The 27,561-nt window shown below is 45.7% G+C and overlaps 1 protein-coding gene across 1 annotated transcript; it reads left to right on the plus strand.

The window, feature by feature from the left end:
• Nucleotides 1–3,881: 3,881 nt before the first annotated feature.
• LOC125522523 (phosphoglycerate kinase, cytosolic) lies at nt 3,882–8,342 on the plus strand. Its single transcript, XM_048687575.2, has 7 exons — nt 3,882–4,040; nt 4,128–4,340; nt 5,105–5,182; nt 5,280–5,540; nt 5,666–5,983; nt 7,648–7,806; nt 7,901–8,342. Exons 2-7 carry the CDS (start codon nt 4,146–4,148, stop codon nt 8,093–8,095), a joined length of 1,206 nt encoding a protein of 401 aa, XP_048543532.2. The 5' UTR covers nt 3,882–4,040; nt 4,128–4,145; the 3' UTR covers nt 8,096–8,342.
• Nucleotides 8,343–27,561: the final 19,219 nt, after the last annotated feature.

Raw genomic sequence — 27,561 nt, forward strand, 5'->3', positions numbered from 1 at the left:
TCAATTTATATATGTGCGTACAATCTTTAACCATTGTAGCTGACGATCTTTAACGTGTTTCATCTTCTGTAGGCTGTGCAATGTGAGATAATCATGTATGGTGTTACCGATGGGCTGGAAAGTTTCTAAATTATGAGCTCTGCATGATTAAGCGGCGTCGGGACCTGTACTTCATTTATTGCAGAGCAAGAAAGGAACATCAAAGAAGCTGTTAAAATGGATGGGAGAATTTGCTAAAACATGTTTACCTATTTTTTTTAAAGATTAAGTGTATTCTAGAAAGAAAATAACTGTATGTTTCATGGAGTAACAAATCAGGAACTGTGCAGGTATGTGTTCATCTTGATGGGAGTTTGTCCGAGATGCTAGGCGAGGGGATTGTTTCCGCACTGCATGTATCCAAGTGTTTAGGGATGCCTTTTGCGAACAAATTTAGGTTTTTTTGAGCGAGCAAATTGATACTTTTTTTGTGAATGTATTCGAGTGGGTGAAATACTCCCCATTTGTCTCGAGAGGTCCTGGTGTGGAAGCTTAGCACTGGGTTTGTCATTATTGAGGCAAGAATAGTTTGAATACGCACACTTTCATTATGTACTTGCAGTGCGTAATGCATCATGTGTAGAAAAAGATAGTTATATTTGTATAGAGTAAATTACAAGGTTTGAGGTATTTGAATAAAAAATACTTTGTTGTTTCATGACATGCAACAATGCGATCTTTTGTGCTTGTTATTATAAGTTTGAGTAAATTTGTATTAGTTAATATAATGTACGATGACTGCCATGTTTGACTAATTTTATGTTAATTTAGACGTGCGTTGCACGTGCACATTTACTATATCTTATCAAACTTGTCTTTTATTTTATTTTTTGTCATGCATGCTTTTTTTTACTTTTTTTCATGCATGTCCTCTTTTTTTCTTCTTATATATAGGAGAATAGCCCAACATCTCATCTTTATCGGATCTCCTCTGCATTTTTCTCTTTTATTTCTTTCATAGCGGATATCCCATCTTTATTGGGTCCTTTTTTTATTTTTTTTGTCATACATGTCCTTATTTATTGGGTGTCTCTAGCAAACTTATCTTCAACTTCATGACCAATTCTAATTTTGCTAAGGTGTTCATTCCTAATCTGAATCAGTACCGGTATGCAAAAAAGACAGATAATGTGTTGTTGATTAACATTGCAGCCTAGATAGTATTTTTTTTAATTCTTAACAGGTAAAATAACATCATATTCAGATTCTACATACTTTTCTAATCAAATTCCATATATAACATGTTAAATTTGAAGTTACGGTTTAGAATATATGAGTATTTTAAAAAACATTTAATATGTACTGCGGGTTTAATTTCAGAAATATTAGGGGGTTTTCTATAAAATAATAAAACGGACTAAGAATACCTATTTCTTTTATTAGTAGGTAGTATAGATTAGGTTTCTGTTTTCAGGTTGCGTGATTGTAGGGTGTTACAGGTTGTGGAATTCCATATTTTTCTCTCCGCTGGAGAATGGTCTTTTTTTGCGAAACCCGGTGAAGAATGGTCACTCAATGTAAATTATTAAGTGCACACATGAAATAGACCAAGTTAAGGCCAGCTGTTAGATTAAGTTAGGTGGACCTAATCATGCGGTGGTAATTGATCTGTGTATTTTTTGTGGGGTGCATTTAAAGAAAATCATGTTTGATTGTTTATTAGTAGTGGAGAAAAATGAAACCTTGGACATAATCCCCCAACAGCAAAATACACATGTAAACTGTAGTTCCAAAATTGAGTTGACTGGTGATGTAATCAGAACTAACTAAAGTCGATCTTCCAAAATTAGCGACTTTTTATCATGTATATAAAAATGTTAATCAAGCATTTGAAGAACATGTTGAACAATTATTTGTAAGATGTTGATCAATCATTTGGAAAAATGAAAAATGTGTATAGAGAAAATGTTAACCACGTTTTCAAAAACTGTTAATATTGCATTTAGAAAAAATTTAATCAAGCATTTAAAAATTGTTTAAAATATGTATAAAATGTTGACAATGTATTAAAAAAGTGAAGTTTGTATTGGAAAATGTTAAATGTATATCAAATTTTTGTTGTTGACATATACCAAACATATAGAAATGAAAAACAAAATAAACAAAGACAACCAAAAATGAAAACTGAAAAAGAAACAAAATAAATCCAAAAATGGAAAATGGAAAATAAAATCGAAGAAACAAATGAAAAAAGATTGAAGAAATGGAGAAGAAAATGAAAAATAAAACTGAAGAAAATAGATTAAAACCAAGAAAGAAGGAAAAGGGAAAAAACCTATGAAACGAAGAAAGAAAGGAAGAAAAACCGGTGAAATAAAGAAAATGCACTAAAACCTGAAAATCTGGTTTATTTATTTCAAGTAGTCGGCGACCTTCGGTTGAAACTTGAAAAGAGCGATGGATTACTGGCTGGAAGCGCAGCGAAGGAACCAGGAGATCGACGAATCTAATCCCACACCCTCCTTTGTTGTTCATGTCATTTATTTAGGATGCTGATAACGCCCACACATATGGTGGGAGCAATATCCGCCCATACACTATGTATGATGTAAGTAGAAGGCAACCCATATGGGTCATGTGTGGGCGAATATTAGAACTGCCCACACGTGTGGACGCATATACTTCGTGTCACACGCCTAACAAATACTACTCATCCGCACCCCGCGCGTGTAGAACGAAGCAAATATGCCCATACGTCCTGGCGTAACTATGTTAGTTACCCGCGGGATGACGCTTTAGTTGCCCCGGGGATGGCAACTTTAGTTATCCGGGATGGCAAATATAGTTGTAAAAACATAGCAACTCTCTCTATTTTGGTTAATTATAGTTGTCATGCCTAATTAATGATAGTTTTCGCGTGTAATCAAACCATAGTTGCCGTGTGTGATTAACAACTTGCGACATGTGATCAAACAATAATTGTCATGTGTGTTACGTAGTTGCCACGTGTGGTCCAACCATAGTTGCCATGTATGGTTAATCATAATTGCCATGTGTGTTTACCTGGTTGCCACGTACGCGCAACTGCAATTGCCATCTGTCAATAAACGATAGTCACCATGTGTGTTTACCTAGTTGTCACGTACGCACAATTGCAGTTGCCATCAAACAATGTACGAACGTCATGTGGGCGAAGAGCAGTTAGCCCACACACACATGGAGTAGGTGGTGACTGTATTGGCAGAAACTGGTTCGCTATACGACGCAGCTGGCAACCGTGTGTTGCGGGTCGTGTGGGCGAACATTCCAACGCCCACACGCACGATGATGCCAACGTGGCATTGAAAATCTAACAGATTTTTTTAGGATTCGTGCAAGATAGAATCAACGTGCGTGGACGAAGTGAAAATTTGTCTCGCGTGTGAATGTTATCATTTTTTCTACAAATGGTGGATTTTGTTAACTTAAAATGAAGCATTAAAAAGATACATAACACAATGAACACGCACTCCATCTCTGCATAACTAAGATGCACACAGCCAGTACTAACTCACACATGAAAACACGCCGACAACTAGTAAAGTCATATAAGACCAAAGCTATTTGTAGACGAGGAAAAAAAAGAAAAGCCCTGAAGTGATAAGAGTGATCAGCAAACTATAGTAATGACCATATCCGCACCAACCATCTCGTGACACCACATGGACGATGAGATTTTTCAACAGCAACGTCGATCCAATGACGATGGCATTCGAGTGTGAGCGTTATCATTTGGGTTTATTTATTCAAGAGCACGATTACGGGCCGGACCAGTAACGACCAGAGAGAGAACTATCGGTCTCGCATGACGCGAGATATAGCGCTCGCGCCTTGAGCGCTGGGGAAGCGAGCGAGCCTGCCCGGCACAGCGCCAAAAGAGAAGAGAAAGGCAGAAAGCTCAACACCTTCGCGTGCCTTTCCTCGATCGTCTACAATCAGTCAATCACAGCGCCGCTACCTTTCCTCAACTCCACTCCAACCCGCGACTGAAATCACCGCCAGCCCGACCGATCTCCGGCCCGGTAAATCTCCCGTCATCCGAGCCCATCGACGCCATGGTAATTCCTCTGCGGATTATTCTGATGTTCACGGCGTCGGATTTGGTGCAGGGGCCAGGGAGGGAGGAAATGCCGACCAAGAGGAGCGTGGGCACCCTGGGCGAGAAGGACCTCAGCGGGAAGAAGGTGCTCCTCCGCGCCGACCTCAACGTGCCGCTGGACGACGGCCAGAGGATCGCCGACGACAACCGCATCCGCGCCTCCGTGCCCACCATCAAGTTCCTCATGGGGAAGGGCGCCAGGGTCGTCCTGGCCAGCCATCTGGTGAGCAAAGCAGAGCACACCCTCCTCGATCCGTGCCTGCGGGCTGCTGCCTTTTACTGACGAGTTTGTGCGGCCTGAGCTGAGGGTGTCAGATCGGGGGATTCAGTGTCAGACTCAAGTCTTCTGTTAGTCCACTAATCTCTTGGGAGTGGGTCGGTGGGGTGGGATAACGAAGAAAAGAAGAAAATTCTTTCAGCTAAGAACTCTATGTGCCGTAGCCTGTTAGTCTCGTCCTTATAGTAAACCTAATCATAACAAAAATAGTGAGAATTAACTTAGAATTTCATTTTCTTGAATTGTTCGGTACCTTACACAGAAAACAGAGTCCTCTGTCCAGTTCATGTGAATTGCTTTTGTATATGTCGATTAGTCATTTATAGTAATATGTCAAACAATTTGTTCAAGTGCCTCCTTTTTTATCCAGGTGGTATATGTGTTTGAGTGTGAGCTAATTAACTCTTCATAGACTTTCCAATATGCGATTAGGCTTCCACATTTTAGTGTTAAACCCTGCTTATTTACTTACTATTTTTTTTCTAATCTTATCGATGATGTGTTACTAACTAATTGATGAATGGAAATATGAGATGGCACGGAGCTGTATGATGAGAAATGCTCAGAGCTCATCTTCATGCCACTTAACTGGTTTTTTCACATATTGTGAATTTGAGCGCTTAAAACCAATCCGGAACAACATCTTTTTTCAGAACATAAAAGTATAGCAAAAACTAACATTTCTAATACTAACGTTGTTGTCTTTACAGGGCCGTCCAAAAGGGGTCACCCCGAAGTACAGCTTGAAGCCTCTTGTTCCCCGCCTGTCTGAGCTTCTTGGAGTCGATGTACGTTATAAGAACGTAACTCATGTTTTCTTTACATATTATAAAACCTTGGCTGATCTTATATTTTCTTGATTTGTTCATCATGTGCTTTAAAAAGGTTGTGATGGCCAATGACTGCATCGGTGAGGAAGTTGAGAAATTAGCTGCTGCTTTACCAGATGGAGGTGTCCTACTTCTAGAGAATGTGAGATTCTACAAGGAGGAAGAGAAGAATGACCCTGAGTTCGCCAACAAACTAGCATCCGTTGCTGATCTGTATGTAAATGATGCCTTTGGCACTGCACATAGAGCACATGCTTCAACAGAGGGAGTTACCAAGTATTTGAGGCCTGCTGTCGCTGGCTTTCTTATGCAGAAGGTGTTGCCCAAGTTGCATTGGTCCATGAATTACTGAAAATGCTCCACTGCTACTATTTACAGTATTACAACAATTGATGCCATTCTTGAGCTAAGTGTCCTAGATAATGATTATGTTCATTGTAGGAACTTGACTATCTTATTGGAGCAGTTGCCAACCCGAAAAAGCCATTTGCTGCAATTGTTGGTGGATCCAAAGTGTCAACCAAGATTGGGGTGATCGAGTCTCTTTTGGCGAAGGTTGACATCCTCATCCTTGGTGGCGGTATGATTTACACATTTTACAAGGCACAGGGGCATGCTGTTGGAAAATCTCTTGTGGAGGAAGACAAGCTTGAACTGGCAAACTTGCTTATTGAGAAGGCCAAGTCGAAGGGAGTCTCTCTTTTGCTTCCCACTGATATTGTGGTGGCTGATAATTTTGCTGCAGATGCTGAGAGCAAGGTATGATCATTCAATAGTAGTGGCTGTGTATTAGATATTCTATTCATTGCAAGTATTATTATACCGAAAAAAGGCTTTTGCCCTGCTTTATATATAAAGCAAGCAGCCTCACAACCATTCATACAAGTCGGGTACAAGAAAATAGAAGAAACTACATCTGCTGGAGGCACCAACTGATGCAATACAAGTCATCCTAATTCACTTTCACAAGAACTTACTGTGGAATTTATGTTGGCAGAGATGTAGATCATAACTGGCAGAGCAAGACATGCATGGTTCTGTAATTCTGTCGTACATGTCTGGCATTATCTATATTTTTTTTAGAAAAGAAGGATGGCCTCCGGCCTCTGCATCTGGAAGATGCATGCGGCCACTTTATTGATTATTCTCGAGGACCTTACAAAGTATTACAACAATATACCTGAATCCGCCATCTTGGCATCAAATGCCACTACTCCTATCCATATGATGAAGCGGCGCTAGCCGGGCCAAATACCCAGTCCACTCACCTAAGCCTATCATCAAAAGTCAGAAACCCCAACCGAGCCACATACCGGGTCTGGGGCATGAACTGGTCAGACGCACTCACATGTGTCGTCGCCGCCATCTTCCACTGGTCCGTCTTCAGAGTAGATATTGAGGCTTCTACCTTGTCAGGCCACTCTGCCATCGACGCCACCATGACGCCAGACAGCAACCCCCTCCTGCGCAAGTCCAGCACCGTGCATCGGGCGCCGAGTCTCCACTGCACCACGCCGCCGAGATCCGCCGTCATCAATGTGCAGGATGAAGCACCGCTCCATCAAAAAAGCCGCCCACTGGTCCTTCGAACCCGTGTACGCCTCCAAGAATGACGCCCCCAAGGAGGAAACGACACCAACGTGCCGCCGTCATCTGATCTATTGATCTAGGGTTTCCCCCAGAGGTAGCGGATAGAGATCTGAAGCTTCTCCACGGCGATGCCTTCAAGAAGGTAATGGCACAAAAGAGTGCCGCCAACACCGGTCTTGGCATCAAGCCGAGAACTAGGTTTTCACCCGGATCCGCTCAAGGAACCTCCATCAAGCATCGTGTGCACGGGTCGCCGCCGATCTGAGCCACCGCACATTGAGCAGGTCGCACCGGCCAGATCAGATCTGTCCAGAGGGCAAACCACACATGGCGCCGACCCAACCACCAGACCCTCCATGCCGCCACCGCCAGACCGAGGTAGGATGATCCAAACGCAGCCAAGGCCGCTGCCCGAAGCAGGGCCAGCCGCCGCACCCGCCACCATCCGCCCTAGACCGAGGCGGCTGCCGCGCCACCAAGGCCAGATCAGGCCGTGCCTCCACACACCGCGGGGCTCCGCACCGCCCCCATGGCGCAGGAGAGAGGGAAGGCCCCCACCACCGCCATCAGCCCCCGGGCTATAGGCCGGCGGCGTCCTCTGGCGGCGGCGGAAGGAGGGGAAGAAGGACGGGGAGCCCCGGCGGCTAGGGTAGCGTCCCGCCCGAGTCGCCCGAGCGGGGGCGACGCGGGGGGTGTTGCGTTTTCATCTCTCAAAATCTATATAATGTATGTCATGCTGCATTGTACATGGATACAAACTCAACACAATTGTTCATGGTTTGGAATGGAGATATTTGCTAGCTATCATGTACTCATCCTGACACCATTTACAGATTGTTCCTGCCTCTGCTATTCCTGATGGTTGGATGGGTCTTGACGTCGGCCCGGATTCTATCAAGAAATTCAGTGAAACTTTGGACACTACCAAGACTGTCATCTGGAATGGGCCGATGGGAGTTTTTGAATTTGAGAAGTTCGCAGCTGGCACTGATGTGAGTACTCATATCCAGCACATGTACTTTATACAGTGCACATACGTGTTTGTGTTCTGCACTTCTGCTGCTAAAACATGCATTCTTTCTTCAGGCGATCGCGAAAAAGTTGGCTGATATCACAGCAAAAGGCGTGACAACCATCATCGGCGGTGGCGACTCTGTTGCTGCCGTCGAGAAGGCAGGGTTGGTGAGTAAGATGAGCCACATTTCAACCGGGGGTGGCGCAAGCCTGGAGCTGTTGGAAGGCAAGACCCTCCCAGGCGTCCTTGCTCTCGACGACGCGTAGGCTGGTGGCAAGACGTGTTTACCCGGCGTTGCGCCACTCTGTTGTTCATGCCCTTGGTGTGCAGATGCGAGTGTATCCTGAAATAGAAGTAGTGGTTTCTTTGAAGGTTTTGTGAGACGAGCAGTAGTAAATAAGCTTGACTTCCGTCGCAATGGGAGCAGAGTATCTGGCACAAGCAAACCATTATTGGTCGATGTAACACTATAAACTTCTGTAAATTGCATGGCTTGAGCTGTGTCTGTTTTGAGTTCCTTTTGTGCGAGTAAAGGGGTGCGGTTTTCGAGTAGGGCGTTCTGGAGGCCGAGCTCCATGGACGCCAATTTTCTTTTCTTTTTTTGAAAAAAATCAAAACTGAAACTTTCCAGTTTCAAAAAGTTATGAAAATGAATATATAGGTATACAGGGATGTAATGTATATGCATGTAAAATTTTATGACGAAATAACTTAAATTGCGAGCTGCAAAAAAATGTGAACTTTGAGAATGAAAGGTGCAAGTGCTGAAAAGCCACAGGTTTGTTTTTCTTTGTGTAGCTCTCATTTTCAACGTATTTCATCATAAAAATTTACATACATGTACAATATGTTTCTGGATGTATGTTTAATTTTATTTTCAAATCTTTTTAAAATACAAAAGTATGAATTTCCAGTTTTTCAAATTCCGCGTCCAGGGAGCTCGGCCTCCATGCAGCATTTTGGGCGGTTTTCACCCATTCGGAATCTCTAGTGCTATTTTTGTGCGGCCTATCAAAACGAAATGCATCATCTGGAACGTCTTGCTGAAGTATATGTCAGACTAGCTAACCTTTTCCATCATTCAAGCTTTTGGTTCTACATGAAAAAGAAATCAAAAAGGATTTCTATTCAACTGACGGTGTCCTGGACCAGGGGGTACTCACCACGTCGTCTCCTGGTCAGTTAGATTGGGCCGAGGACCCCCATGGCCGTATACTCATGGGCCAGTTCGGACAGGTGCCGCATACAAGGAAGATTCCATAAGACTTGGTGGTCAAGACAAGGACACCTCCCCCACCGGCGTATTCAGTTAGGACTCTTGTTATCCTAGGCCTCTGGTGCATTATATAAACCAGGGCCAGGCTAGTCGATAGATATACAGACAATCATACCATAGGCTAGTTTCTAGGGTTTAGCCTCTACGATCTCGTGGTAGATCAACTCTTATAATACTCATATCATCAAGAACAATCAAGCAGGATGTAGGGTATTACCTCCATCAAGAGGGCCCGAACCTGGGTAAACATCGTGTCCCCTACCTCCTGTTACCATCCGACTTATATAGACGCACAGTTCGGGACCCCCTACCCGAGATCTGCCAGTTTTGACACCGACATTGGTGCTTTCATTGAGAGTTCCGCTGTGTGATCGGCAAAAGGATCGATGGCTCGTCTGCAGGTCAATTGTGATGCCGGCATCTTCGTTGCCAGCTCGACTGGTCACCTTGGCTCAACTGAGGACCGTGCTCCATCTCCGATCGTCATGTTCGGACGAGGGACTTCATCAACATCAACTCCGATCTCTATCAATATCATGGAGGAATCATCCATGGAGCTCGGGGGCTCAACGTCAACATTGCCCTCGGACGACCGTGCTGTTTTTCCGAACAGCCAACTTGTATCCGCTGCCACCACCTCTTAGAGCATCGCTTTGACAATCTCTTTGGTGGAATTGTGCATAATTGAGTCTACAACAACCATGCCAAATTTCGTCGAGTTCCGATGGAGGAATCTCCGGCAATCTACGATATACCGGAGCCCTGTCAAATCTGGACGGGAATCTGGACGAGTTTAGGGCGTGGTCTCCAGCACCTAGCTCGGATGTCCTTTGGAACATCCAACCGTTGATCGGCTGCGGAATTCCTATATATAACACCCCTTAAAATTTCAGCTCGATCCGACCGTCCAAACTCTGGGAATCTTTCGATTAGTGCATCACTTTTTGGGTCTGTTTTCTGCGCGAATACGGATCCGACCCGAATCCATGTTTCTTTATGAACGTGATATGGGACAACCTTCTTAAAGGAATTTTCTCCAAGGGTATTGTACGTTGTTTTTAAACACGTGCCCATAAATTTTTAAGCTTCCTCTGAGTAATCTTCAATATCATACTGGTGTCAAACCAGTCCGGCAATACTGCTCCATGGCTACCGACTTGCACTAGACAGGTCGTCGCCTTTTGATCCGAGCTCAACTACTTGGGGGCTCTTAAAATTTATATATGAGCTGTAAATGTGTTTTCTTCTTGGTCGTTGTCAAAACACGACAGAAGCACAATTTTTTTCTCTTCCAATTTTCGGATTGGCACCGAACACTTAATCTTGTTCGGACGTCATGTTTTTACTGACGTTTTTTGTTTTCAAAGCTTTTGGCACTTTTAAACTATTTGTATGTTTTCAGCACAAGTCTGTGCAACGCCGGACACCTTTAGATATTCGGCAAAAACATTCTCGGATATTGCTATATATGCATCTGTTTCGAATTGTGTCTTTGGTCAATAGTTGGGTTGCCCGGCTCCTGCGCTTGCCTCCTACGTTCCGCTTTGTTCGGCTAGGTGTGCAAAGGTAGAACCACTGCGATTGTGCTTTCAGCTCACATGGTTAAGCACCTCAGTGGAGAAAGCCAAAAACTGACTGTCACAAATAAGCGTAAACTGGTCAGTGATCCGATGACTGTGTTAAATGATGGGCCATTCATAACATTGGCCGAAGTGTTTACGGCTTGACCTCGACTGTCGCCGAACACTACCGGGGGCTAGTAACTGGCCTCCCAAACTAAATTCTCAATATTTTGCTCTTACATTAGAGTTGAGGTTTCATGATCATGCTTAGCATGACAACCCAAAGAAAGAAACCGATAGCGGGACTATTTTCTTTGGAAGACATTTCTTATGTTAAACAGTAATATAACATATCTCTCTGCGTACCTTTGTTTATAAAACCGTATGGCTAGATTGCCTTGTTTGTCGTAAATCTTTGCCCTCATAAAGGCTTTATAAAGTAGGACAAACACTCCTCGGCTACTGGCCGAGGAGGTGGAAGCCGATAGTCGGTCAACAAAGTTTGTACAATGCAGATCCGAGCATTAATGACGTAAAGTACTTGGATACATAGAGTCATTACACATAATTTGTGATTTTGCTATGGATATCGATCCTTAATTCGGCCACCCGTGCCCGCATTAAGGCTCGGGGGCTACTGGGCTTCGGGTTCATTATTTACAAATATTAAAGGGGCACATCGATCCCCTGATCTGGTGTTGCCACCTGACCAATATCTCGGTGGCTACTGCATTGCCTGTCAAATGCATAAAATTTTAAGTGCAATACAGTTTCCGAGGAGATTTTGATCCTCAGGTTGGTCGGCCGCACCCAACCTGAGTCTCGAGGACTGAGCACGCCGCTTTTTGTGTCCCGAAGTATTCTGGCGAGCTAGGACTTGATCCTCAGGCCGATTTTGCAAATCAACCTGAGTCTCAGCGGTTATTGGGATCAGTGGTCTTATGTCATCCTTCAGGTGCATCTCGGGTTTTAGACCGACACACACCTTGAGGGCTGCTGGCTATATATCTCGGCAGAGAATAAATTGCACCAATCAAAAATATTGACAAAAAATCGGCCCGCGGTTGGGGTGGTGCACCACCTCGGAAGCAGTCCGACATAAAGCTAGGGCGCTAGTGGCTGGCTCCATAGAGGGCATTTCCGGCATTAAGCTGAAGGAAATATGCCCTAGAGGCAATAATAAAGCTATTATTTATTTCCTTATATCATGATAAATGTTTATTATTCATGCTAGAATTATACTAACTTGAAACATAATACATGTGTGAATACATAGACGAACAGAGTGTCACTAGTATGCCTCTACTTGACTAGCTCGTTGATCAAAGATGGTTATGTTTCCTAACCATAGACATGAGTTGTCATTTGATTAACGGGATCACATCATTAGGAGAATGATGTGATTGACTTGACCCATTCCGTTAGCATAGCACTTGATCGTTTAGTTTTTTGCTATTGCTTTCTTCATGACTTATACATGTTCCTATGACTATGAGATTATGCAACTCCCGTTTACCGGAGGAACACTTTGTGTGCCACCAAACGTCACAATGTAACTGGGTGATTATAAAGGTGCTCTACAGGTGTCTCCGAAGGTACTTATTGGGTTGGCGTATTTCAAGATTAGGATTTGTCACTCCGATTGTCGGAGAGGTATCTCTGGGCCCTCTCGGTAATGCACATCACTTAAGCCTTGCAAGCATTGCAACTAATGAGTTAGTTGCAGGATGATGTATTACGGAACGAGTAAAGATACTTGCCGGTAACGAGATTGAACTAGGTATTGAGATACCGACGATCGAATCTCGGGCAAGTAACATAACGATGACAAAGGGAACAACGTATGTTGTTATGCGGTCTGACCGATAAAGATCTTCGTAGAATATGTAGGAGCCAATATGAGCATCCAGGTTCCGCTATTGGTTATTGACCGGAGACGTGTCTCGGTCATGTCTACATAGTTCTCAAACCCGTAGGGTCCGCACGCTTAAAATTCGGTGACGATCGTAATTAGGGTTTTTGTGTTTTGATGTACCGAAGGTTGTTCGGAGTCCCGGATGTGATCACGGACATGACGAGGAGTCTCGAAATGGTCGAGACATAAAGATTGATATATTGGAAGCCTATATTTGGATATCGGAAACGTTCCGGGTAAAATCAGGATTTTACCGGAGTACCGGGGGGTTACCGGAACCCCCCCGGGGGTTATTGGGCCTACATGGGCCATAAGGGAGAAGAGGAGGGCCGGCCAGGGTAGTCCGCGCGCCCCCTCCCCCCTAGTCCGAATAGGACAAGGAAGGGGGGCGGCACCCCCCTTTCCTCTTTCTCCCTTCCTCCTTCCTTTTCCAACAAGGCAAGAGGGGGGGTCCTACTCCCGGTTGGAGTAGGACTCCTCCAGGCGCAGCCATAGGGCCAGCCGCACCTCCCCCTCTCCCTCCTAGTTGATCCTCGTGATCGTTCCTTAGCCGTGGCGGTGCCCCCTTCCACCATATTCCACCTCGGTCATATCGTAGCGGTGCTTAGGCGAAGCCCTGCGTCGGTAGAACATCATCACCGTCATCACGCCGTCATGTTGACGAAACTCTCCCTCAATGTTTTGCTGGATCGGAACTCAAGGAACGTCACCGAGTTGAACGTGTGCAGAACTCGGAGGTGTCGTATGTTCGGTACTTGGATCGGTCGGATCGGGAAGACGTATGACTACTTCCTCTACGTTGTGTCAACACTTCCGTTGCCGGCTACGAGGGTACGTAGACAACACTCTCCCCTCTCGTTGCTATGCATCACCATGATCTTGCGTGTGCGTAGGAAATTTTTGAAATTACTATGTTCCCGAACAGTGGCATCCGAGCCAGGTTTTATGCGTTGATGTTGTGCACGAGTAGAACACAAGTGAGTTGTGGGCGATATAAGTCATACTGCTTACCAGCATGTCATACTTTGGTTCGGCGGTATTGTTGGATGAAGCGGTCCGGACCGACATTACGCGTACGCTTACGCGAGACTGGTTCTACCGACGTGCTTTGCACACAGGTGGCTGGCGGGTGTCAGTTTCTCCAACATTAGTTGAACCAAGTGTGGCTACGCCCGGTCCTTGCGAAGGTTAAAACAGCACCAACTTGACAAACTATCGTTGTGGTTTTGATGCGTAGGTAAGAACGGTTCTTGCTCGGCCCGTAGCAGCCACGTAAAACTTGCAACAACAAAGTAGAGGACGTCTAACTTGTTTTTGCAGGGCATGTTGTGATGTGATATGGTCAAGACATGATGCTAAATTTTATTGTATGATATGATCATGTTTTGTAACCGAGTTTTCGGCAACTGGCAGGAGCCATATGGTTGTCGCTTTATTGTATGCAATGCAATAGCGCTGTAATGCTTTACTTTATCACTAAGCAGTAGCGATAGTCGTGGAAGCATAAGATTGGCGAGACGACAACGATGCTACGATGGAGATCAAGGTGTCACGCCGGTGACGATGATGATCATGACGGTACTTCGGAGATGGAGATCACAAGTACAAGATGATGATGGCCATATCATATCACTTATATTGATTGCATGTGATGTTTATCTTTTATGCATGTTATCTTGCTTTAATTGACGATAGCATTATAAGATGATCCCTCACTAAAATTATCAAAGTATAAGTGTTCTCCCTAAGTATGCACCATTGCGAAAGTTCTTCGTGCTGAGACACCACGTGATGATCGGGTGTGATAGGCTCAACGTTCAAATACAACGAGTGCAAAACAGTTGCACACGCGGAATACTCAAGTTAAACTTGACGAGCCTAGCATATAACAGATATGGCCTCGGAACACGGAGACCGAAAGGTCGAGCTTGAATCATATAGTAGATATGATCAACATAGTGATGTTCACCATTGAAACTACTCCATCTGACATGATGATCGGACATGGTTTAGTTGATTTGGATCACGTGATCACTTAGAGGATTAGAGGGATGTCTATCTAAGTGGGAGTTCTTAAGTAATATGATTAATTGAACTTTAATTTATCATGAACTTAGTCCTGGTAGTATTAGCATATCTATGTTATAGATCAATAGCTCGCGTTTATCTCCCCTGTTTTATTTTTGATATGTTCCTAGAGAAAACTAAGTTGAAAGATGTTAGTAGCATTGATGCGGATTGGATCCATGATTTGAGGTTTATCCTCATTGCTGCACAGAAGAATTATGTTTTTAATGCACCGCTAGGTGACAAACCTATTGCAGGAGCAGATGCAGATGTTATGAACATTTGGCTAGCTCAATATGATGACTACTTGATAGTTTAGTGCACCATGCTTAAACGGCTTAGAATCGGGACTTCAAAGACGTTTTGAACGTCATGGACCATATGAGATGTTCCAGGAGTTGAAGTTAATATTTCAAGCAAATACCCGAGTTGAGAGATATGAAGTCTCCAACAAGTTCTATAGCTAAAAGATGGAGGAGAATAGCTCACGCAGTGAGCATGTGCTCAGATTGTCTAGGTACTACAATTGCTTGAATCAAGTGGGAGTTAATCTTCCAGATAAAATAGTGATTGACAGAATTCTCTAGTCACCATCACCAAGTTAGTAGAACTTCGTGATGAACTATAATATGCAAGGGATAACGGAAACGATTCCAAGCTCTTCGTGATGCTGAAATCAACGAAGGTTGAAATCAAGAAAAGCATCAAGTGTTGATGGTAAACAAAACCACTAGTTTCAAGTAAAGGGACAAAGGGAAGAAAGGGGAACTTCAACAAGAACGGCAAGCAAGTTGCTGCTCAAGTGAAAAACCCAAGTCTGGACCTAAGCCTGAAACTGAGTGAGGGAGTCCTGGATTAGGGGGTGTCTGGATGGCCGGACTATACCTTCAGCCGGACTCCTGGACTATGGAGATACAAGATTGAAGACTTCATCCCGTGTCCGAAAGGGACTTTCCTTGGCGTGGAAGGCAAGCTTGGCGATACCGATATGTAGATCTCCTACCATTGTAACCGACTTTGTGTAACCCTAACCCTCTCCGGTGTCTATATAAACCAGAGGGTTTTAGTCCGTAGGACAACATTCAGAACAACAATCATACCATAGGCTAGCTTCTAGGGTTTAGCCTCTCCGATCTCATGGTAGATCTACTCTTGTACTACCCATATCATCAATATTAATCAAGCAGGATGTAGGGTTTTACCTCCATCAAGAGGGCCCGAACCTGGGTAAAACTTCGTGTCCCTTGCCTCCTGTTACTATCCGGCCTAGACGCACAGTTCGGGACCCCTACCCGAGATCCGCCGGTTTTGACACCGACATTGGTGTTTTCATTGAGAGTTCCTCTGTGTCGTCGCCGTTAGGCTTGATGGCTCCTACGATCATCAATAGCGATGCAGTCCAGGGTGAGACCTTCCTCCCCGGACAGATCTTCGTCTTCGGCGGCTTCGCACTGCGGGCCAATTCACTTGGCCATCTGGAGCAGATCGAAAGCTATGCCCCTGGCCGTCAGGTCAGATTTGGAAGTTTAAACTACACTGCTGACATCCGCGGGGACTTGATCTTCGACGGATTCGAGCCACTGCCGAGCGCGCCGCACTGTCACGACGAGCATGATCTAGCTCTGCCGCCGAACAGTTCCCTAGAGGCCACACCCGCATCGGCTCCGACCCTTAATTTGGAGCCAACTGCGCCGATCGAGGATGGGTGGTTGGACGCCGCCTCGGGGGCTATGATCCCAACGGTGATCGAGCCGAACACCAGCCCCACACTCCGCGAGACTCATGACTCCAAGGAGCCGGACTCCTCTCTGGACTCCGAACCCTCCGCGCCCCTGCCGATCCAATCCGATTAGGCGCCGATCATGGAGTTTACTGCCGCGGACATCTTTCAGCACTCACCTTTCGGCGATATTTTGAAGACACTAAAGTCTCTCTCTTTATCAGGAGAGCCCTGGCGGGACTACGGTCAGCAAGGTTGGGATACGGACGATGAAGAAATTCAAAGCCCACCCACCACCCACTTTGTAGCCACTGTCGATGATTTAACCGACATGCTCGACTTCGACTCCGAAGACATCGACGGTATGGACGCCGATGAAAGAGACGATGAAGAACCAGCGCCTATTGGGCCCTGGAAAGCCACCTCGTCATATGACGTATACATGGTGGACGCACCAAAAGATGACGACGAGGAGCGGAAGGACGCACCGAAGGCTTGTTCCCTCGAGAAGCAGTCAAAGCGGCGACGCAAGCGCCGCCCCAAATCCCGCCTCGATAGAAATAACGATCACACAGACCCAGCGCTGGAGCAGGGCGAACCGCTGCCGGACAGCGGCAATCCAGATAATCAAACCGAACAAACAAATTCTATCAAGGATAATGGTCTGGACGACATAACGCCGGACAGGCACCCGGAGCAGCAGAATGCACGTAAAAGGCTTGTTGCCACCGCGAGGAGTCTTAAAAAGCAGAAGCAAAGGCTCAAGGCTGCGCAAGACACACTCCAAATTAGATGGAGTAAAATACTCAACACAGCAGCGAGGTACGGCGACAATCGCCCCTCCAAGAGCTACCCAAAGCGGAAGCTGCTACCTGAATTCAATGAGGAGGCCTCAGACCCCCCACAACCAAATATCAAAGCAGCCACCTGGCCAGATAAACGACCCCTCTACCAACACAGAGCGGCATACAACGCCACTCACAATACAACACGCGACCCATGCGAGGGCTCGCACCCAAAGGACGGCGCAACAAGATCCATCTATGGACCACGCAAGCGCGCCCCAGCATACAATGCAACACAACAAACATCCGAACAACGTGGTACACCCAGCTACAGGGGTGCCGCACACCCCCTATGTTTCACCGATGAGGTGCTAGACCATGAATTTCCAGAGGGATTCAAACCCGTAAACATAGAGACATACGACGGAACAACATACCCTGGGGTCTGGATTGAGGACTACATCCTTCATATCCATATGGCTCGAGGAGATGATCTCCACGCCATCAAGTACTTACCCCTCAAGCTCAAAGGGCCAGCTCGTCACTGGCTTAAAGGCCTCCCCGAAAGCTCCATTGGAAGTTGGGAAGAGCTCGAAGACGCCTTTCGGGCAAATTTTCAAGGGACTTTTGTCCGACCTCGGGATGCGGACGATTTGAGTCATATAACTCAACAGCCCGGAGAGTCAGCCCGAAAGCTTTGGAACATGTTCCTTACTAAAAAGAACCAGATTGTCGACTGTCCGGACGCCGAAGCCTTGGCAGCTTTTAAGCATAGCGTCCGTGACGAATGGCTCGCCAGACATCTCGGCCAAAATAAGCCGAGAACAATGGCCACATTAACAAGCCTCATGACCCGCTTTTGCGCGGGTGAGGACAGCTGGCTAGCCAGATGCAGCACCAGCGACCCCAGTACATCTGAAGTTAGAGATGGAAACGGGAAATCACGGTGCAACAGCAATAACAAACGCCGAAATAAAGAAGACAGCACGAAGGGCACGACAGTAAACGCCGGATTCAAAAGCTCTCGGCCAGGTCAAAAGCCACCCTCTAAAGGCACCAGTGATGAACTGTCCAGCCTCAACAAAATTCTAGACCAAGTATGTCAGATCCATAGTACCCCTGGTAAACCTGCTAATCATACCCACAGAGAATGTTGGGTCTTCAAGCAGTCCGGCAAACTCAACGCTGTACACAAGGGGGAGGATACACCAAGTGAAGACGAGGACGAGCCTCCTAAGAAAGACACTGGGGAACAAAAGAAATTTCCACCAGAAGTCAAAAAAGTAAACATGTTACACGTGATCAAGGGAAAAAAGAACGCGGCACTCCCAGGAAAATATACCCAAGTGCTTGTCACCGCGAAGTCCTGCCACTGGTCGTCTCAACCGATCACTTTCGACCATCGCGATTACTCAGCAAGTATCCGACACGCAGGATGGGCTGCCCTGGTATTAGACCCAGTAATTGGCGGATATCACTTCACACGAGTCTTGATGGACAGTGGCAGCAGTCTAAACCTAATATATCAGGATACAATCCGCGGGATGGGGTTAGACCCAACAAAAATTCGCCATAGCAATACTACCTTTAAAGGAGTAACGCCAGGCCCAGGGGCTCGTTGTACGGGCTCCCTCCTACTACAAGTTATATTCGGCTCCCCCGATAACTTCCGTCGCGAGCATTTAACCTTTCACATCGCTCCGTTCCAAAGTGGCTATCAAGCACTGCTCGGACGCGAAGCTTTCGCTCGCTTTAATGCAATTCCACACTACGCCTCCCTCACACTCAAGATGCCCGGTCCACGTGGCATCATTTCAGTGAACGGAAATATCAAGCGATCTCTGCGCGCCGAAGAGAGTGGCAAGGCAGCCGCACACTAAAGGCACCCGGACCAGCGAAAGCATCCAATAGGTCGTCAAGACCTCAGACACAACTAATCAAGTTCGGCGCCGCTATTTATACCGAATAAATGGTCACACCCCTATTTGTCAATGCAAGGGGCTCAACGCGCGCAGACAAGTGGCAATTTTTTCTCATCTTGAATTATACATGGTTTTTTTTAAAACTATCTTTTTGCACGACAACTTTTTCACCTAAATTCCTCTCTTTTACAGACGATCATCGTGCTACACCCGTCCAGGATATGGCACAACAGAGACACAGGCGCAGACGTGCAGCAGGGACCCGCTCCAAGGATTCTCTTTAGATTAAGACCCTGCGTAAACCTTTTTTACTGTCTCTTGTTGATACATATCCACCGTTGAGAAGGATGCTGACGTCTTGGCATGTGGCCACGCCAGAACAATGCATGTACCTGGACACAAGGGGCTTCTTACAAAGGCCATTATTTAGGCCCGGTTTATACCACAAAGACCGAATACCTTAGGGAGTGTTCGGCGTCGCGAGTTTGGCCCTATATGCATCAGCTCCGAATCATTGTCTTTGGTCAAATGTTGGGTTTGCCCGACTCCCGTGTTTTGGTGCCTTACGTTCTGCTTTACCGGCTAAGGTAGCAATAGGAGAACTACTGCAATTGTGCCCTGGCTCATCCGGACGAGCACCTCAGTAGAGAAAGCCGAAAACTGACTGTCATGATATAGCGTGAAACTGGTCAACCACTCGACGACCTGTTGGAATGTTAGAATTCCTCCGCCTTAACGAAGGGCCATTTTCCGGCTAGGCATGTACGCACCCCGGAATCGGGAAAGTGCGGAGCCACCAGGGGCTATCTAGTAGCCCCACTGTCAAACTCCTATGGCTAAGTGAAAGTGCTAAAGCATTATAGTCCGGTTGCCTCGCTCGCTCCGCTATCACCTCCTTAATAGGACCAAGACGTTGGGTTAAGTGTGAACACGTGTTTTTTGCGAGCACCTCCGCATTATATGCGTGGGGGTTGAAGCCGACGGCTGCAATCTTTCAGATTATACACATGTATACATAAACGGCCGCCCAGGAGGCATCATATTACTTTTAGGCAAAAGTATAAAAATAGCCTTATAAAAATCTATAAAAGCATTTCGCTTACAATGAGATTACATATCACTCAAACATAATATTTTTTGAGCACTGGCTCTCTATCAAACGAGAACCCTCAAGAACTTCTTCAAAGTAGTGCTCAGCAGCCATTCGGCCTATGGCCGAATCCCGCGCTGCAACAGTGGTAGCATCCATCTCCGCCCAGTATGCTTTAACATGGGCAAAGGCCATCCGTGAGCCCTCTATGCACGCCGACCTCTTCATCGCATTAATGCGCGGCACTACGTCAAGGAACTGCTGCACCAAGCTGAAATAACTGTTCGGTTTTGGCCTTTCCGGCCATAGCTGATCCACAACAGACCTCATGGCGCGTCCGGACAACCTATTCAGTTTGGCCCATTCGGCTAATTGGTCAGTCAATGAAAGCGAACGCTCGGGAGAATGGAATTGTGTCCAAAACAGTTGGTCCACTTCACGGTCCATCTGACCCTGGAAGTACTTGACCGCATCGGCAGTGCTCGCCGCCAAATCCATATACACATCCTCCGAACTCCACAGCCGATCCAGAGGGGCATACCGTGGATCTCCGAACTTCCTCCGCAACATAAAGGATTTCCCAGCTACAATATCCCCGGCTTCCCGCAGCTCCTCCTTCTTCGCCCTCATAGCAGAGCGGATGTCTTTCCTCGTCGCAGTAGCCTTCTCAAGGTCCGATGCCTTAGCTAGGTTTTCCTTTTCAAGAACCCGCAACGGTCGGCGGCGGCTTCTAATTCTATGGCCATCTTGGCCATCTTATATCGGCTCTCGCCATGCGCGGCCTTCTCGGCTTGCAACTCTTCGGCCACCTTCAAAGCAGCCGCATTACCAAACCTCGCTTGTTCCTTGGCTTTGGCAAGTTCTGCCCGCAAGGCTTCAACAGTGGCAGCTCCATCTGCAGTCACAACATATTAAAGATACTGGCATCATGCTGCTCTTACTACATGGCGTTTACCAGATAATGACACTTACCCTGTGCCTCATCAAGCCTTTTGTTAACAAGCTCGATGTCGGCGTCTGCCGCATCCAACAACCGTTTTAAATGGGCAAACTCGCTAGTCCGGCTAGCCACCGGAGCTTCCATCACCTGCACATAGAGGCAGTATGGTTATTACCTGGGAATATGATCCTCTGTTCATCATCGTTTCCGATGACAACCAGAGTCTCATGGGCTACTATCTACACAGGGCACACCTAGCATGTGCAGGACTATCATACATTATTTTACGTACCTCAAAGCCTGTCAGTAGACTCATAAAAGCTTCATGCAATCCGCTTTCGACGGACGAGATTCTCTCCATCACCGTATTCATCAGCATACGGTGTTCATCTGAGATGGCCGCCCGCCCCACCAACCCCCTCAGAACATCCGATCGCACACCAGACGGTGCCGAACCCTTTTGTCTGCTCTCTTCGGGAGCCGGACACTGGGAGCTTCGGGGGTCAATGGGATTATCTTCTGGCCTCACCGGACTCGGAGAGGCCCTCCGCGATGACACTTCGGCGTCACCCGCTTCCGGAGCGGAGGAGTCCGGAGGAGGCGTTTCGCTCTCCATCATCTCTGGAAGAAGATCCCCCGAAGACAAGCTCATTTGAGAGGGGCTAAGGCCCGAACTGCAAAAATAAATGCGGTGGTTATTTTCTCAGAAGAAAAAGAGGGCATACCTGTACTATTAAAGTATTTCGGGTCACTTACGACTCGCTGGAGAATTGATCCCCCTGCGGACTTTGTGCGGCAAAAGCACCCCCAAGGTAGGACCCTCTGTGGGAGACTTCTTCTCCCGTTTGGAAGCTTCGGCTTCCGAATCCCCGGGCGCAGTCCTTTTTCTCCTCCGATCGTCTTCCTTCATGGAGACGCTCGCTCCCTCGGTTAGAGTGGGCAGCGTTGGGGGCCCGTGTCCGCCCGTATTATCCTCCCCAGTATCTTCCTTCAAGGGCTCCGGGCAAGGTGCGACCTGGAGCATCTTTTCCAATACCGGATTGTCCAAACCCTCAGGGAGGGGGGCCGAACACCGAATAAACTTCGCCTTTGTTATCCAGTCCTGGTCAAAAAGCAAACTCTCAGAAATAACTTCATAACAAATGGGAGATAGTATGTTCGACCGGAAGATTCCTTACTTGTTCGGCGGCACGGTTACTGCTCAGGCCCACGTCCTCGGTGATTTCCGGACACTCTACCTGAGGTCTGAAGAATGACTTGTACATCTCCTTGTGCGTCAGGCCAAGGAAATTTTGAATGACACGCGGTCCCTCGGGATTGAACTCCCACAAGCGAAGGGGTCGGCGTTTGCAAGGCTGGACTTGACGAACCAGCATAACTTGTATTACCGCAACCAAACTAAAATATCCATTGAAGAGATCTCGAATGCGGCTTTGCAGTATAGGCACGTCCTTGGAAGACCCCAGCTCAGACCTCTGCTGATCCATGACATGAGTTGTGGTGGAGGGCCCGAGCGGAAAACAGGGGCGGCCGCCCACTTGGCACTTCTAGGAGCCGTGATGTAGAACTACTCATGTTGCCACAATTCAGACACCTCTAGAATGGAACCTTTGGGCCATGGAGCTCCCATCATCTTGCGTATTGAGGCACCTCCACACGCTGCATGTTGCCCCTCGATCATCTTCGGCTTTACTTCAAAGGTCTTGAGCCACAGGCCAAAGTGAGGGGTAACCTAGAGGAAGGCCTCACACACGACAATAAATGTCGTGATATGAAGAAAGGAGTCCGGAGCTAGATCATAGAAATCTAGCCCGTAATAAAACATCAAACCCCTGACGAAAGGATCCAGAGCAAGGCCTAGACCTCGGAGGAAGTGGGAGACGAACACGATGTTCTCGTTAGGTTCGGGGGAGGGGACGGCCTGCCCTCGGGCAGGCAGCCGATGCAAAACCTCGGCGGTCAGATATCTGGCCTCCCTCAACTTTTTGATTCCTCCGTGACGGAGGAAGGCATCCATCGGCCTTGAAGGCTAGATCCGGACATGATTGAAGGTTTGGAGCATCTGACCTGAACTTTGGGCGTTTGAGCTTGAGGTGGGGGAAGGATTCGATTGAGCACGGGAGGGAAAAAATAAAAGCCTCGTCCCTTTATAAAGAGGGTGCATATCAGGCGTCCTCTCCGTGGCCGTTTGGACTTGCCTATTGTCTAGGAGTCCTAGAAGCAGTTGGGTTACCCACGCCCGTATTGATGAGAATCCTGGAATAAGGGGACACGATCTCTTATTTAACAAAACGTGCCAAGGAAACCTCCTCGCATGACACGCTGATGTGGGACAATAAAACGATTCGAATAAAGGCTTGGCCGTGGTGTGATGTCACACTACGGAATACGTCAGCAGATTAGATTTGTGTAAATATAATTCTCTCTATGGCAATATGTGGAAACTTATTTTGCAGAGCTGGACACTATCTTTGTGTTCAAAATCTTCTATGAAGTACTTGGAGGAGGAACCCGCCTTGAAATGCCGAAGACAATCTGTGTGCCGGACTCGTCGTCATTCAAGCCTGGTTCAGGGGCTACTGAGGGAGTCCTGGATTAGGGGGTGTCCGGATGGCCGGACTATACCTTCAGCCGGACTCCTGGACTATGGAGATACAAGATTGAAGACTTCGTCCCGTGTCCGGAAGGGACATTCCTTGGCGTGGAAGGCAAGCCTGGGATACGGATATGTAGATCTCCTACCATTGTAACCGACTTTGTGTAACCCTAACCCTCTCCAGTATCTATATAAACCGGAGGGTTTTAGTCCGTAGGACAACATTCAGAACAACAATCATACCATAGGTTAGCTTCTAGGGTTTAGCCTCTCCGATCTCATGGTAGATCTACTCTTGTACTACCCATATCATCAATATTAATCAAGCAGGACGTAGGGTTTTACCTCCATCAAGAGGGCCCGAACCTGGGTAAAACTTCATGTCCCTTGCCTCCTGTTACCATCCGGCCTAGACGCATAGTTCGGGACCCCCTACCCGAGATCCGCCGGTTTTGACACCGACACTGAGTGCTTCTACTACAAAGGGACTGGTCACTGGAAGCGGAACTACCCCAAGTAATTGGCGGATAAGAAGGATGGCAAAGTGAACATAGGTATATTTGATATACATGTTATTGATGTGTACTTTACTAGTGTTTATAGCAACCCCTCAGTATTTGATACTAGTTCAGTTGCTAAGAGTAGTAACTCGAAACGGGAGTTGCAGAATGAACAGAGACTAGTTAAGGGTAAAGTGACGATGTGTGTTGGAAGTGGTTCCAAGATTGATATGATCATCATCGCACACTCCCTATACTTTCGGGATTAGTGTTGAACCTAAATAAGTGTTATTTGGTGTTTGCATTGAGCATAAATATGATTGGATCATGTTTATTGCAATACGGTTATTCATATAAGTTAGAGAATAATTGTTGTTATGTTTACATGAATAAAACCTTCTATGGTCATACACACAATGAAAATGGTTTGTTGGATCTCGATCGTGGTGATACACATATTCATAATGTTGAAGCCAAAAGATGCAAAGTTAATAATGATAGTGCAACTTATTTGTGGCACTGCCGTTTAGGTCATATTGGTGTAAAGCGCATGAAGAAAATCCATGCTGATGGGTTTTTGGAATCACTTGATTATGAATCAGTTAATGCTTGCGAACCATGCCTCATGGGCAAGATGACTAAGACTCCGTTCTCCGGAACAATGGAGCGAGCAACAGATTTGTTGGAAATCATACATACCGATGTATGTGGTCCGATGAATATTGAGGCTCATGGCCGGTATCATTATTTTCTGATCTTCACAGATGATTTGAGCAGATATGAGTATATCTACTTAATGAAACACAAGTTTGAAATATTTGAAAAGTTCAAAGAATTTCAGAGTGATGTGGAGAATCATCGTAACAAAAATAAAAGTTTCTACGATATGATCGCAGAAGTAAAATATTTGAGTTACGAGTTTGGCCTTCAGTTAAAACAATGTGAAATAGTTTCACTACTCACGCCGCCTGGAACACCACAGTGTAATGGTGTGTCCGAATGTCATAACCGTACTTTATTAGATATAGTGTGATCTATGATGTCTCTTACCGATCTACCACTGTCGTTTTGGGGTTATGCATTAGAGACAGCTACATTCACGTTAAAAAGGGCACCGTCTAAATTCGTTGAGATGACACCGTATGAACTGTGGTTTGGCGAGAAACCTAAGCTGTCGTTTCTTAAAGTTTGAGGTTGCAATGCTTATGTGAAAAAATTTCAACCTGATAAGCTCTAACCCAAATCGGAGAAGTGCGTCTTCATAGGATACCCAAAAGAAAATGTTGGGTACACCTTCTATCACAGATCCGAAGGCAATATATTCGTTGCTTTGAATGGATCCTTTCTAGAAAAGGAGTTTCTCTCGAAAGAAGTGAGTGGGAGGAAAGTAGAACTTGATGAGGTAACTGTACTTGCTCCCTTATTGGAAAGTAGTTCATCACAGAAATCTGTTCTTGTGACTACTACACCAATTAGTGAGGAAGCTAATGATGATGATCATGTAACTTCAGATCAAGTTACTACCGAACCTCGTAGGTAAACCAGAGTGAGATCCGCACCAGAGTGGTACGGTAATCCTGTTCTGGAGGTCATGTTACTTGACCATGACGAGCCTACGAACTATGAGGAAGCGATGATGAGCCCAGATTCCGCGAAATGGCTTGAGGCCATGAAATCTGAGATGAGATCCATGTCTGAGAACAAATTATGGACTTTAATTGACTTGCCGAATGATCGGTGAGCCATTGAGATTAAATGGATCTTCAAGAGGAAGACGGACGCTGATAGTAGTGTTACTATCTACAAAGCTAGAATTGTCGTAAAAAGTTTTTCGACAAGTTCAAGGTGTTGACTACGATGAGAGTTTCTCACTCGTATTTATGCTTAAGTCTGTCCGAATCATGTTAGTAATTGCCGCATTTTATGAAATCTGGCAAATGGATAAACAAAACTGCATTCCTTGATGGATTTATTAAAGAAGAGTTGTATATGATGCAACCGGAAGGTTTTGTCAATCCTAAAGGTACTAACAAAATATGCAAGCTCCAGCGATCCATCTATGGACTGGTGCAAGCATCTCGGAGTTGGAATATACGCTTTGATAAGTTGATCAAAGCATATAGTTTTATACAGACATGCGGTGAAGCCTGTATTTACAAGAAAGTGAGTGGGAGCACTACAACAGTTCTGATAAGTATATGCGAAAGACATATTGTTGATCGGAGATAATGTAGAATTATTCTGCAAAGCATAAAGGAATATTTGAAAGGAGTTTTTCAAAGAAAGACCTCGGTGAAGATGCTTACATATTGAGCATCAAGATCTATAGAGATAGATCAAGATGCTTGATAAGTTTTTCAGTGAGTACATACCTTGAAAAGATTTTGAAGTAGTTCAAAATGGAACAGTCAAAGAAGAAGTTCTTGCCTGTGTTACAAGGTGTGAAGTTGAGTAAGACTCAAAAACCCGACCACGACAGAAGATAGAGAGAGAATGAAAGTCATTCCCTATGCCTTAGCCATAGGTTCTATAAAGTATGCCATGTTGTGTACCAGACCTATTGTATACCCTGCCCTATGTTTGGCAAGGGAGTACAATAGTGATCTAGGAGTAGATCACTGGACATTGGTCAAAATTATCCTTAGTGGAATAGGGATATGTTTCTCGATTATGGAGGTGACAAAAGGTTCGTCGTAAAGGGTTACGTCGATGCAAGTTTTGACACTGATCCAGATGACTCAAAGTCTCAATCTAGATACATATTGAAAGTGGGAGCAATTATCTAGAGTAGCTCCATGCAGAGCATTGTTGACATAGAAATTTGCAAAATACTTACGGATCTGAATGTGGCAGACCCGTTGACTAAACTTCTCTCACAAGCAAAACATGATCACACCTCAGTGCTTTTTGGGTGTTAATCACATAGCGACGTGAACTAGATTATTGACTCTAGTAAACCCTTTGGGTGTTGGTCACATGTCGATGTGAACTATGGGTGTTAATCACATGGCGATGTGAACTAGATTATTGACTCTAGTGCAAGTGGGAGACTGAAGGAAATATGCCCTAGAGGCAATAATAAAGCTATTATTTATTTCCATATATCATGATAAATGTTTATTATTCATGCTAGAATTGTATTAACCGGAAACATAATACATGTGTGAATACATAGACAAACAGAGTGTCACTAGTATGCCTCTACTTGACTAGCTCGTTGATCAAAGATGGTTATGTTTCCTAACCATAGACATGAGTTGTCATTTGATTAACGGAATCACATCATTAGGAGAATGATGTGATTGACTTGACCCATTCCGTTAGCATAGCACTTGATCGTTTAGTTTGTTGCTATTGCT

Source organism: Triticum urartu, chromosome 7A, assembly GCF_056163025.1.
Source record: "Triticum urartu cultivar PI428250 chromosome 7A, HENAU_Tu73, whole genome shotgun sequence".
In the NCBI taxonomy this organism is placed as follows: Eukaryota; Viridiplantae; Streptophyta; class Magnoliopsida; order Poales; family Poaceae; genus Triticum; species Triticum urartu.